The 14,937-nt window shown below is 41.2% G+C and overlaps 1 protein-coding gene across 1 annotated transcript; it reads left to right on the plus strand.

The window, feature by feature from the left end:
* The first annotated feature begins 766 nt into the window (after positions 1–766).
* On the plus strand, positions 767–10,514 carry LOC122774770 (IgGFc-binding protein). Its single transcript, XM_044034282.1, has 15 exons — positions 767–820; positions 1,778–2,989; positions 3,137–3,396; positions 3,556–4,135; positions 4,229–4,827; positions 4,918–5,485; positions 5,709–5,974; positions 6,071–6,409; positions 6,955–7,528; positions 7,618–7,817; positions 8,112–8,250; positions 8,346–8,674; positions 8,749–9,328; positions 9,421–10,016; positions 10,183–10,514. The coding sequence occupies exons 1-15, from the start codon at positions 775–777 to the stop codon at positions 10,474–10,476; spliced, it is 6,582 nt and encodes a 2,193-aa protein (XP_043890217.1). The 5' UTR covers positions 767–774; the 3' UTR covers positions 10,477–10,514.
* The last annotated feature ends 4,423 nt before the right edge of the window (positions 10,515–14,937 follow it).

Consider the following 14,937-nt stretch of genomic DNA (forward strand, 5'->3'; position numbering starts at 1 on the left):
TATGCACTGTAGGAGAGAAGAATATCGTTATGGGTGAGACAAAAAGTGAGTAAAAACACACTGGATATGTTTAGAACTACAAATGAACTTTGTGTTTTTCTTTTTGTCACAAAGCCTCCTTCTTTTATCTGTGCTGAGGAGCCCTTAGATTAGTTTTCTTAAGTCTGGTTTAGTTGATTTTTGGTCAACTCTAATAACACCAGAAAAAGTCGGCAGATTTGACGCTAGTCACTTTTTTGAAAAAGAGTCGCTAGAAGGGTCTGAATACTCGCCAAATATACTAAGTTGGCAACACTGCCTACAACTCCCTTCACCTCCCATTTTCTCTTTCTCTGGCGTTGTTCTCATGCAGAGAACGTCATAGACTGTGCTCTGTTGACCGTCTTGCTTTCTCTCTTCTTTCAAGAAATACAATTACACAAAAATCACTCATGGTGCTTTCAGACAACTATTTAGCAATCATTTTCACAACAAACTCTTGGGCACTGGGTGTGGTTGGATTAAAGAATCACACTTATGTCAACCTACAGCAGGACCTACATGTCACTCCCAGGATCTGCCTTCATTTGTTTTAGAGAAATGTTTATTTTGAACTGAAATAATTGTTTATAGATTACTGGTCCATTGGTTGAGTTTCTTCCATCAGAATGTATAAAAGGATGGCACGAAAAACATCTTCATACTCTCAGAAGGTAAGCTCTATTCACTCTGACATCATTTACGCTGCAACTTATATGTCAAATGTAATTAAAATATTTGTGTCTTTTAGCCACCATGGGTACTCTGCTGCTGCTTTGTGCTTTGGGGGTTTTACTCAACTGTAAGTATATTTTTTATATACTTACAATATTATATATATACATATATATATATGTATATGTATATGCAGTACATTGAATAAATATTTTGAAACTCCAAAACATCTGCTTGCCATTAACATCTAGTTAATCTGACTAAATGTGCTTCTGCTCAGTTAATAAATCACAGCATCTTCCCTCAAGCCTTGGCTCTGAATGCCCCGTCAGGATATGAAGCCAAGTTATCGCTCAATTTGAGAAAAGTAATCCAGGTTGTCAGTCCCATCAGTTGTGCATTGTTGTGCAGCCGTACCAGGTTTTTTGTGTGAATGAAGCAGAATGTTAAACGCGTTAAGGATTCGAGAGTGCGGCACATACTAGATAGTCATCTAAATAGACATGTGTTTTTGTTAGGGATTAGCATTTACCTTCAGCTGCTATTGAGTTGAATCCATTATAATGAATTGCTGACACAGGGATGTAATCCAAATCCTCTAGGCCCTGACTGAGCACAGAAAATGTTCTTTTCACAGAATAGGGGACAGATATTTATAATATTTCAATTATGCAATTATATTGTCTGCAAAAGTGACTTATTGAGTGCTGCTGAGAGGCAGTCAAGTGTCTTTTCCTCAGTTTAAAGCTCTTTCAGTGGCGATTGAAAAAAAGCTTTAGCTTTTCACAGACAAGCATTCATTTGTGCTTTTTAACTTTGAAATGAAGGTGTTTTTCAGTTGCTTTCTCTCAAGTGTCATATTGTTTTGTTGTACTGTTCCTATGATCAAATACTGTATGTCTCCAGCCAAGGTTGTTTTGCTCGTCTGAATCCTTTGATTGCCTGGGCACAAATAATATAATTCATTTAAAGACATTTCTTCAAATATATGAAGTGGGGAATAGTTTTGTTCCTGACTGCTTTGCATAAGGTAAACTCTTTTTTGACATGTGTGTTTTTCTGTCTCTTTGCTTCCATCTGTCAGGTCCACCGTCCGCTGGATCTGTAGGCAAGGAGTTTGTCCTGTCATTCATGCAGAATTGGATTAAAAATTATAAAACCCCGAGCCATCGGCTCTCTATCACTGCTGTTGAGGCCAATACTAAAGTGACAGTGTCTGTGCCGCCCTTAAAATTCAGACAAGAAGAAACTCTCAATGCTGGAGAAGGGGTCACTGTATCTCTCCCTGCCCAGGTTGAGATGTACGGCTCCGTGAAGTCTCCCAACTCAGTGCGCATTGAAGCCTCAGCAGATGTGGCTGTGACTTCTTTCAACTACAAGTCACACACAGCTGACACCTCTTTGGTGTATCCCACCACTGAATGGGGTAATGAATATTTCATCTTCACACCCAGTGAATCCCTTGATGGCACCTTTAAAGAGTTCTCTGTGACAAATGGAAAACAGAGAAACAGAATTGAAATTGTACCACAAGGGTCCATCGCGTTCCAGCATCATGTCTATATGAAGGGCGCTCGAATGGTAATAGATCTCCAGCCATATGAGAGTGTCCAGCTCCAGAGCACGGATGACGTCTCTGGCAGCAGGGTTTCCTCCCAGTACCCTGTTGCTGTTTTCACAGGTCACAGTTGCACTCGGCGCTTCTCAGCATGTGACCATGTTAACGAGCAACTACTGCCTGTCAGCAGCTGGGGATCCAGCTTCATTGTCCCTCCCCTGAAACTCCACGACAAACATGATAGTGTTATTATCCAGGCTTCCCAGCCCACCCATGTTACTGTCCGAAATGGCAACACTGAACAGGTGATTAACATGATCAGTGGGCAGACAGTGACAATCGAGTCCCAAAAAGAGACTGTGTTCATTCAGGCTGATCAAGGCATTCAGGTCCTCATGTTCTTCAATGGCAAATCACAAAACTATGACCCTTTCTTGATGAGCATCCTGTCCACAGACCGTTTTTGCACCTCTTACTCACTAGAGACTTTCAAAGGGTTTGACAATCAAGCCCTGGTTGTGGCGCGGACTAGTGCTTTGGGAAAGCTGCGTATCGATGGTAGAAGCTTGCCTCGTAATGTCCAGTGGGAGAAGGTTGCAGGGACAGATTTCTCATGGGCCCAGATTCCTCACAGTGGTAGACATGTCGTGTCCAGCTCCGACTCTCACTTTGCTCTTTACAGCATAGGACTCAGGCAATGGAATAGTTATGGTGCTCCGGCACAATGTTTACAGTCAGGTAAGAAACACACACTGCACTTGTTGATTGTAAAAAATTTATAATAATCAAACATATATCATAATAAACACTAAATTGAAACGATGTGGAAACAAAAATGTATAATGCAGATTAACTTGATATTTATCTATTTTGTTGTATTTTTAGTGAAAAGCGCTTTGCCTGGCACCTGCTGGGCTAAGGGAGATCCTCACTACCATTCCTTTGACGGACGACGCTTTGACTTCATGGGTACCTGCACTTATGTTATTGCCAAAAACTGTGGAAAGAATGATTCCCCAGCCTTTGAGGTCCTTGCCCAGAATGAGAATAGGGGAAGCCTCAGGGTGTCTTATGTCGCCCTGGTCACAGTGAAGGTGTATGACGTGTCCATCACAGTAGCTCGGTCTGAGACAGGTCGTGTGAGGGTAAGATTTTTCTTTTCGTCTTTTCCAAAATGAATATTGTTTTATTAATGTAATTCTTTCTCTTCTACTGTATTTCTTTGCATGGTGCATTAAACTGCATCCTTGATCATTTATTGATTTCATACCTTTATGATGTATTTTCTGTTTTTCTTTGTGAAGATTGACAACATCGTGTGGAATTTGCCTGTGACCTTGAACAACAACAAACTTGTTATGAGTCACAGTGGTCGCTTTGTGCTCATTGAGACGGATTTTGGCCTGACTGTGCGTTATGACTGGAACCACCAGCTCATTGTCACTCTGTCCAGCAGTTTCGCTGGTAAGACCTGTGGTCTCTGTGGCAACTTCAATGGCAACCCCGATGATGATTTCACCACACCCTCTGGCACACATGCACGTGGGGCTGTGGCCTTTGGTAGCAGCTGGAAGGTGCCGGGGCTGGTGAAAGACCCGCTGTGCAGAGATGACTGTGTGGGTGGGTGTGAAAAGTGTGAAGACAAGTTGATGAAGAAGTGGGAGGGGACCTCGTTCTGTGGGCTTATCACACTTGTAGTAAATGGGCCATTTAGCAAATGCCATTCCATCATTGACCCACATACATACCTGGAGAACTGCAAATATGATGTTTGCATGGGCGGTGGCAATCATCATTTCCTTTGTCAGGCATTGGAGGCATACGCTGATGCCTGCCAAGATGCTGGGATTCAGGTTCAAGACTGGAGAAAGGAGGCAAAATGTTGTAAGTCATGTTAGAAAAATAAATCCTAACATTTCTATCTTGATTGTTGATAAGATCATTTATCACACAATATTCTTCTTTACACCCCTTAAGCTGCCAAATGTCCAGCCAACAGTCACTATGAGCTCTGTGGCAATGCCTGTCCTGGCACTTGTTCTGATCCTAATGCTCCCTCCAAATGCAAACGCCCATGTGTGGAGACCTGCACCTGCAATGCAGGCTTTGTTTTGAGTGGAGGTCAGTGTGTTCCTGCTGACCAGTGTGGCTGCACCTTTGAAGGACGATATGTCCCTGCTGGGGAGTCCTTCTGGGCTGATCAGGGCTGCCGGAGCTGGTGTAAATGCCTCCCTGGAAAAAGACAAGTAGACTGCCAGAATAAAGGCTGTGGGGCAGGGACACAGTGCCAGGTGGTTGAGGGCATAAGAAAGTGTCAGCCAGTCTCATACAGCACATGCAAGGCCTCAGGAGACCCACACTACACAACCTTTGACAAGAAGAGGTTTGACTTCCAGGGCACATGTGTGTACCAACTTGTTGCACTCTGCTCCAAGAGACCAGATTTGGTGCCCTTTGAAATTTTGGTGCAGAATGATCACCGTGGCAGCAAAGTAGTTTCCTTCACCAAGTTAGTAGAGATCAAGGTGTATTCCCTCAGCATTGTTATTACGAGGACACACACAGGCCGGATCATGGTAGGAACTACACAAGTAACTGCATGAGTCATTGCTCTCTTCTCTGTTCATATTTCATCATGGTTTATAGCATAATATGTTCTCCTCCAGGTGAATAATGAGCTGGTCAACCTGCCCATCGACCTGGCAGGAGGGCAGGTATCTGTGTATAGGAGTGGCTCCAGAGCTGTTGTCACCACAAACTTTGACCTCAAAGTCTCCTTCAACTGGCGGAGTGTTGTGTTTGTAAAATTGCCAAGCAACTACATGGAAGCCGTTTGCGGCCTCTGTGGCAACTACAATGGCAAATCACGGGATGACCTGATTCCAAAGAATGGTGACAAAGCTGTCGCACCAACACCTTTTGGTACCAGTTGGCGTGTGGCTGAGATCCCGGGCTGTGTCGAAGGCTGTAAAGGGGTGTGTCCAAGTTGTGACATTACCTACAAGGCTCAGTATGAAAAAGGAGATTTCTGTGGTATGATGACGGATTCCCGTGGGCCTTTCCGTGACTGCCATGCAAAGGTGGATCCTGCTGGATACTTTGAGGATTGTGTTTATGATGTTTGTCTGTATAAAGGCAGAAAGGATGTGCTATGTGAGGCAATCGCAGCATACACATCTGCCTGCCATGCTGTTGGGGCCAAGGTGTACAGCTGGAGAACCAGTCAATTCTGTGGTGAGACTTTTTTTAATAAAATAATTTACATAACAAGCAAAGTGAAAATTATCTTTTAAACTGCCCTGTGAACCTGTCCTTTTTTGTGTATAATGTGTTTCTTCCATCTGGAATTGTACGTAGCTTTGTGTAGTCCTTGCTGACATCTGGAATCTTTATATAAATATCTCTCATATATTACCCTGAAAATGTTCATATTTTCTTTTATGTTCTTTGTGTTCAGCACAGAAATGTCCAGTTCATAGCCACTATGAAATTTGTGCAACTGCATGTCCTGCCACATGCAAGAGTCTGATCCTTCCTCAAGTCTGCAAGGATCAGTGTGGGGAAGATTGTGTCTGTGATGAGGGTTACATCCTCAGTGGAGACACATGTGTTCCCTTCTCAAGCTGTGGTTGCATCTACAATGACAAATACTACCAGGCTGGCCAAGTGTTTTATCCCGATGGTCAGTGTAAGGAGAAGTGCAGATGCACTGACAATGGAGAGGTAATAGATACTGAAAGAACAAATAACAGTTTAATAACTGCTGTATGGAATACCAATTGTTGGATTTTTACAGTGATTCAATTTTGTTTTCCTCAGGTTAAGTGCAAGAAATTCACATGTGGCCCTAATGAGCAATGCAAAGTAGAGAATGGGGTCCAAAAATGTCACCCTGTTGGTAAGAGTGTGTGCCACTCTGCGGATCCCCATTACCGGTCATTTGATGGGCTAACATATGATTTCCAGGGCACTTGCACATACACACTCTCCAAGAGCTGTGGGCTGAATGGCACCCACTTGGTGGATTTCTCTGTTCTGGTGGAGAATGTGCAAAGGGACCGGTTGATGAACAACAAAGTGGTGTCTGTCACTAAACTGGTTGCAGTGCAAGTCTATGGCTTCGATCTCAAAATAAGTAACAACATGTTTGGAGTCATGGTAAACACTTCATCCTGAATTATAGGCTACTCATACTTGTGTTGTGGCCACAATCATAGTTCGTCATAGAGTGTGATAGTCGTGGGGATGGGATGTGTATAAGTAAATTCAAAATCTCTTCCTCCTCAAATTATATCATCAACGTCATCAAATTCATCCATTATCAAATCCACAGATTTGGATACAGATAAACAAGCTTGAGGGAAATTAGAGTGTGGTTACACATATGAAGAAGACTGAAACCTGAAGCATAAAGTAAAAACTTCATAGAATTAGAATTCCATTGATACAGTTCAATACATATATAAATGTTTTTCAAATTACTACTTTTATAGGGAACTAAAAATGAGGCATCAAGAGGTTAGGTGCAGTGGCTTTGGTCGTGTTGCACAACAAAGTATACACCAGGCTTCATTTTTCATTGGTACTCATCTATATTTGGAAAAAGATGATATTATTGTGGTTACATACCTGACACATGTATATGATCATTTTATATTTTCATCATTCTTATCATCACTAGTCAAACTTTCCTCCCTTTTCAGGTAAATGGACTGTTTAACTCCTTTCCACTCAGTCTTAATGATGGAGCTGTACTGGTCTATCAGGAAGGCATGAATTATGTCATTGCAACAGATTTCGGGCTGCTTGTCACTTACGATCTTGTCTACCATGTGACTGTCACGGTGCCTGGTAACTACCGCGATAAGGTCTGTGGTCTGTGTGGCAACTTCAATGACAACAAAAAAGATGACTTTCAAATGCCCGACCATAAGGTCACTCGGAACGTGAACACATTTGGAAAATCATGGCAGGTCTCCATTCCTGGTGTGGTGTGCAGCGATGGCTGCAAAGGAAAGTCCTGTCCCAGTTGTAACCAAGCCCAAAAGGCTTTGTTTTCAAAGTCCATTTACTGTGGAATTCTTACAGCACCCAAAGGTCCTTTTGAAGCCTGCCATAGTAAAATAGACCCACAGCCATACTTTAATGACTGTGTATATGATATGTGCACATCATATGGGGATGGAAAGGTGCTGTGCAACACCATAGCAACCTATGCCTTCAGCTGTCACTATGCAGGAGTAGATGTGAAAAACTGGAGGACGCCTTCATTCTGTCGTGAGTAAATAAATCACTTTTTTGTTGCCATTTTGATGGTGTAGCACATGTTTTTCTCTAATACACTTCCACCACGTGATTTATTTCAGCCATGAAATGCCACGCCAACAGTCACTATGAGGTGTGTGAAGACCTCAATTCTGCATCCTGCCCAGGCCTTCCAGAGATAATTGCGTGCTTCGGCACCTGTGTAGAAGGCTGTGAATGTGATACTGGCTTCTTATACAATGGACACGCATGTGTTAATGACACCGAGTGTGGCTGCTTTGACAATGGGAAAAACTACAAGGTAATGTTCAGCACCGCTTTACAGAGAGGCAATTTCATATACAGTAACATAGATTCTTCTCTGCCATGATGACATGGAAATACAGTTGCCTTCAGTTTATTATTGTTGAATTTTCCACATTGGTGGCTATAAGCCAGTTTGATCTGAAATGTGTTCACTGAGGATTTCTCCTAAACCTATGAAGCAGATTGCCTAAGTTTGTGTTTTGCGACCATGTAAAAAACATCTTGAATGACCTCTCTTGAACCTATTGTTTTGTTTTCTCTGTATAACGAATGCAATCTCCACCCCAAGCTTGGCGAGATTGTGTACGAGGAAGGCTGTAACACCAAGTGCTCCTGTCAAATGAAAGGCCTGCTCTGTGAAAACCACACCTGCCCTCAAGGCACCAAATGTATGATCAAGAAAGGAAAACGGGCATGCTATAACAAAGGCAAGTCAAATAAATTGAATGATTCATAACCTTTTAATCATGTAATTAAAAAATAAAGAACTTGGAAGTGATTTCCCCTGATTTATCCTGTGTAGATCCCTGCAAAGATGCCAATTGTCGAGTCATGGAGACATGCCGTGTGGAGAAGGGCGAAGCTGTGTGCGTCCCCAAATACACAGGCAAATGCTGGGCCTGGGGTGACCCACACTACCATACGTTTGATGGTCACAACTTCGACTTCCAGGGCACCTGCAAGTACGTCATCTCAAAGACCTGTGGGAATCTGGACGGTCTAGTGCCGTTCTCAGTCACTGAGAGGAATGATAATCGAGGAAACAGAGCCGTTTCCTACGTCAGGGAAATAGATGTGTCTGTCTATGGGTTCACCATCAGCATTGTCAAGAACAAATTTGGTCAAGTCATGGTAAGATCTTTAGTTACTTTAGTTACAATGTGTATACACACAGGTTGTAAAACGATCTATTCCATGCCCTTCAGGTGGATGGGGAACTGGTGAATCTCCCAGTACAACTGGGTGAAGGTCAAGTGTCAGTGACTCAGAAAGGTCGCTCTGCAGTTATAGAGACAGACTTTGGCCTTGTTGTCAGCTATGACTGGATCTGGCAAATAGTCATTATGCTGCCCAGCAGCTATTACGGCTTGGTTTGTGGACTGTGTGGAAACTTCAATGGCAACAGAGCTGATGAGCTCCAGAATCCTTCTGGAAATGCTGTCTCATCTGTGATAGAGTGGGCCAAGAGCTGGAAAACACCTGAACAGAACAAAGACCATCCCTGCTGGGACACATGCACGAAAAACTGTCCAACCTGTAATAAAAGAAAGGTTAAGCGCTATGAAATTGAGACTTCATGCGGGGCCCTCACAGCCAAGAAAAATGGTGTGTTTGAGACATGTCACAAAGAACTGGACCCTGGGGCCTTTATGAGCAGCTGTGTGTATGATATGTGTTTGAATAAGGGCGACAAGAAGATGTTGTGCCAGGCATTGTCTTTCTACAGTCAGCAGTGTCGTGAGAGAGGAATAACCATCAGTGGTTGGAGGGAAAAGTTTGATTGTCGTGAGTATTTGTGACCAAACTATATTATATATATATTCAATCAATGAAGAACTTTTATTTCATTAATGCTTTTAAATTCCACTTCTATCCAGCAATGAACTGTCCACCTCACAGCCACTATGAAAAGTGTGCCACACCTTGTCAGCCATCCTGTCCCTTCCCTGAATATAAGCCGAACTGCATAGGCGTCTGTGTGGAGACCTGTGTGTGTGATGCAGGTTATGTCCTCAGCGCTGGTGTCTGTGTGCCTGCTAAAACATGTGGTTGCTTCTATCAGGGTCGCTATTACAAGCCAGGTCAGCGCTTCTGGGCTGATGAGGCTTGTGGCCGCCTGTGTGAGTGCGATACGACCCTGAGCATGGTGGCATGTCGTGAAGCATCCTGCTCTGCCCAGGAAAGGTGCACCATAGAGGATGGAGAGCGTGGCTGCCGACCCATCAGTCCTGCCACATGCTCAGCCTCAGGAGACCCACACTACCGCACTTTCGATGGCCTCAAGTTTAACTTCCAGGGAGCATGTGTATATCAGCTGGCAGGGCTGTGCGCTCAGGAGCCTGGACAAGAGCTGTTCAACGTGACTGTGCAGAATGACCATCTGAGAAGCAAAGCCGTGTCGTACACAAGGGCTGTCGTCCTTTCCATTTATGGAATCACTGTCAACATCAGCAGAGAAAACACAGGGGTTCTGGTAGGTATGGATGTAGATGTATTGATACTGCAAAGCATAGAATATATAGTTAAAACCTATTGAAGAGCCACAGGCTGATTTTTCATTTGTATTTTTAAGATCGACACCTCAAAGACATGACACGCCATCTTTCAGTGTGCTCATTTTCACATTTTTCCGTCTTTAGTTCAATGGGCAGCTTACTTTGTTGCCACTGGAATACAAAGATAAGCTCAAGGTGTTTGAAAGGAGTCACAGAGTTGTTGTGGAGACAGGAGCCGGAATCACTGTGACCTTTGACCGGAAGAGCAAACTGACCATTACTCTGCCCAGCAACTACCAGGGTGCTGTCTGCGGGCTGTGTGGCAACTACAATGGAAACGCTTCGGATGATCTGACCATGAAAAACGGCCAGATCACCCATAATGAAGTCAAGCTGGGGGAGAGCTGGCGAGTGTTTTCCCCATATATTAACTGCTAATATTGCAAAGATTTAATAAAGTTACTATTACTCTCGGCTATACTTTGTGATATTTATTAATAATCAGAAAGAAAACCTCAATTCTGTTCAACAGCCCGTCTTATGGTTTTGTTTGCTTCACCTGGTGCCTCCCAGTAACAAATAATTACACTTAGGAAAAAAGACAGCAGGAATAACTAGTTCCATAACATCTAAAATGATACAACAGTATCAGGAGTATTAGGATGAGAGGCATTCAATGAAAAACCTGTTCTGTCATGCAGAAGCTAGAGCTAAACAGTCACTTTTTCTGACAGGAACATACAAATACATAATCTGTGTAGAATGCGAATGTGAAGGATAAAGCGGTAGAAGATGGTTGGAAGAACAGTTACCCTACCATGAGCTGAGACAGTGGCGGCACTAATGTTTCCCAGTTTCACCTTAATATGTGTAAAAAGAAAAGAAAAAAAACAAAGAACATCACCACAAGTAAAAGAGTGCACTTCCTCTATGTATGATTATTTACTACTCAAAATGTGCCTGTTGTAAAAAAATAAATACTTAATGTTATATATATATATTCTTAAGGTTTGCAAGGTGTCACAGTTTCAGACTCACTTCCCTGTGCACAGACCTCTTTAGTGGGATCATTCTATTATTCTATTAGCAAAGCTGGAATCTCTAGAATCACTTCCCAACCCAGATAAATGTCAAAGGTTTTCACAAAATACACCCATTCCTAATATTATCACAAGGCAGGCTTATCACATATCACATTTTCTAAATTTACAGTATTTTCTCTTGGATTGGCCAATTCATGGTACTCTCTGGCCAGCAGAGGGCCCATTTTAACGCATGAACAGTAGAAGATGTTGTTGCCAGCTATAAGGTTTTTTCTATAAACGGTGATTAAGGGTCTTGAATACATTTGAACAAACTTGAGCTGTTCAGTGATGACTCACTCAAGCAGAGAAACTGTTATTTAGTATCAATGATGTTAACGAGTAGACACCAATGTAAATTATCTGAATCGTGTTTGTGTGAATTTCCACGCTCACATGTATCATCATGTCATTCATGGTAGGGATGGGCATGAATACTTGATTATTTGTTGGATTATAAAAAAAAAACCTGTCAGTTATTACGACTATTCCTGAGTATATTCAAATTATATTTATTAACAGTCCATTTGCTTCATATCCTGAAATGCTGATATTTATGTCCCTGTAAAGTGATAAAAACACCTCTTCCTACTGTGTCACCCCCCAAAGGAAAATGTGTTACAAGGCACTTACAAGGCCAAATTTGCTAATTTGTCACTGGTAGGAACTTTACAAGCGCCCTCTTCTGGATTCTAAATGTACTGTTTTTTTTGTTTATGTATTACAGGTGACTGGCAGTAAGTGGTAGGAAAATGTGTGTACAGTGTGGAAGATGAAATTGAAAAATGGAAACTTGCCGTTCATACAGTTCAGTCAAACTTGGGACTAAACTGTTACACCTGGTACTGAATGAATGGGTAACTTGCATTAATGAATGAAATAAATGAAGCATTGGACATTGGTTTATTGTCCCGGTCCACCTATCCTTTCACCATAGTGGATGATGATGCTCTTTGACTATTTTGATAGTAGCTCATCCATGCTTTTAATCAACGATTGTACTTGGAGTAGAAGTTTTAATTTTGACCCTTATTATGCAAACTCCAAACTTAATTTGACCACTGAAATAATCGAGTACAGATCAGCGAGTGATGGGACAGCTCTTTGACCATTCAACCGCTTATTTTTTTAACAGCAAGAACTAAAAAGGACTCCACGGAGTCCTTTTAAAGGAATAAGAGTGTGGTTTTTAATTGCATTTGATCTAATTTAATTAAGAAATAGCAGAGAATCCCCTATGGTAATTACTGATTAAAAAGCAGGTGAGGCTGACAGGCATGGCCATCAAACGCTACCAAGCTTGCAATCCAATCACTGCTTGTCATCCAAGGACACTTAAGACTCATCTGGGTACAATATTAATTTGAGCCCTAGTCTTTAGTTCTGTGCTCCAGCCTTAAGACAGTCTCTTGGAGAATTAAGGTTAGATTATTCCATTTCCTCATTTCATTCAAAGTAGTCATCTTATTTTCAGGAGTTTTAATACCAGACCATAAGCAACTCAAGAAAATACCTTTCTGAATTCATCATACACAATGTTCACACATGTTGCTTGTAATCTTTGCTGTGTCAGAGTCACATGACTTTGATTTGCTTCAGTGCCCATTGTTCGCAGTGCTTCTTTGCATTTCAGTGGCCTGTAGAGATTTTGGTTGCGGCAAATGTATCAGTTTTATGGGTAACTCAACTTGTTTCCTCTCAAAGCTGTGAACTGAACGCAACAGCTGTAGAATGGGGCTAACATTTCTTTATTTTTTACAACCCTAATAAAGTGGAGTCATTCTGCTGAACTTGGCTTGTTCACATCCAGTCATCACATTCGTCCATTTCGTCGTGACTTGTTAAATGTTGTTTACTTGGGGTCTGTCTTCTATTGTTGTTTCTTGATTACTGGAGGAAAAAAAATATGGCTCATTCTTGACCAACATCTCCATCTAGTGGAGAAATAAATTGTACCTTAGCAATAACAGCTCTTTCCACTCTCTAGTAGCTGCATGTGTTTCTTGTATAGAAGGTCCTTTATCTTCTCACTAATCATAAATAAATATAATAACTCTATGCTCACTTCACTGTTTGCCTACATAATTTTTGATGAATTCCCAATGAGACTAAGTAATAACTGTGTGTGTGTGTGTGTGTGTGTGTGTGTGTGTGTGTTCTACAGCCATAATGGGACAGAAACTTCTCTATCCACCCAGGTCTGCATGTGCCACTAGTGATGGAGGGAATGTGGCAGTTTGGTGTGGAGAAGTCGAGAGAAAACTATGCACCATTGACAGACTGTGCTGGCTGTGAAAGCACACTAGTGTTAATGTTTTCACTTCACAGCAATGAGCCGCTTGCACCACAGCTTGGAAGTTACACCACAGAACAATTTGTACCATTTCATTTTTTAAATGAGACATCAACTTATTAACAGTATGCACACTTACTCACACAGGGCACTTACATTATCAAGGAGTAGAACAGTAGAAGAGTGTTGTACATTCTGTATTGCTGTCTGTCATATTTGACTTACTGTGTGGAGGTATGGGGTAATGCCTATAAAACAAAACTTGCAACCACTGTGAATATCCAAAAAAAAGAGCACTTATACTATAACCATACTATATCTGAAGGCCAATTGCCTTCAGTTTATGGATTTAGTTAAGTTTAGATCTGCTCAAATCCTGCTAACATTCAAAAAGTATTCATTGATAAAGAAGATGGTTCTAACCTCAGAGGAATATATTGTTTCCTTGTGGAACAGTTTGGTTAATGAAATTGAGGGAAGCAGAACTATTATACAATTTAAGAAAATGCTTAAAAATACAATATTTTCAAGATATAGAGTACAGGGAGTATAGTATAGTATATGGTACAGTATAGTATAGTATAGTAATATTTATAGTTTTTATTATGATGTTCAAAATAAATATCAATTCATCCATCCACTCACTCATTCATTCACTTAAAATGTTTTTACAGAAGTGCAAAAAGAATTTGGTTTAGAATAATATTCACTAAAAATGTATCAGGCACTTCAGAATCAGCAGCAAAAATGAAAGCAAAATTTCCTAAACTATTAAGTATACAATTAAAGTTAGTAAACTTCACATGTTTTTTGGATATGCCCAAAAATATGAATATTCATTATGGTAGTCTCATACTATTGTGTTTTAAAAAGAAAGACTAAAAGAAGACTATAGACTAGAGATATTTGTAAAATGCTGTAAATTAATGTAAATAATATTTGTATAAACCTGAGTTTAGCTTCAAACGATGGATGCACACATAGTCTCTATACAAACAAGTGCAGAGAATGGTAAGGATGTCCTTCAGTCTGAGAGATCCAGAAGAACAATCTTGGAAACGGGAGAAATTAACAATTTGTCAAGGAGTAGAGGACGATGCAATTGCACTTTCAGTGTGAAACAGTTTGCTCCCTGGAGCGACCCACAAATAACAATACATTGAATAGCCACAAGGGGGCGACTCTCCTAGTTGCATGGAAGTCCCTGGGAAACTGAGGCTTGACTTGCAAAGTTAGTAAATATTTTTCTTGGGAGTTAATGATCTTAATCGTTACTTTTGGGTTTTCTTCAAAAGTACATGTTGTCAATGTTGTTAAATATGACGTACAGCACATGAGGGGACACCAGTGTGATTTACAGCTGATATTGTCTTAACAGTGAATCTTGAGGCTTCAAAACAGAAGTTCAGATTCTTTTGTGAGTCACAACGGGTTGCCATTTGGTAGAAACATGGTAATGCCCTCGCTACTAAAATACTTATTATTATTTACTTATTATAAAGATTTTTCTTATGTATGTAGGCG

This window comes from Solea senegalensis, linkage group LG9 (genome assembly GCF_019176455.1).
Source record: "Solea senegalensis isolate Sse05_10M linkage group LG9, IFAPA_SoseM_1, whole genome shotgun sequence".
NCBI lineage: Eukaryota > Metazoa > Chordata > Actinopteri > Pleuronectiformes > Soleidae > Solea > Solea senegalensis.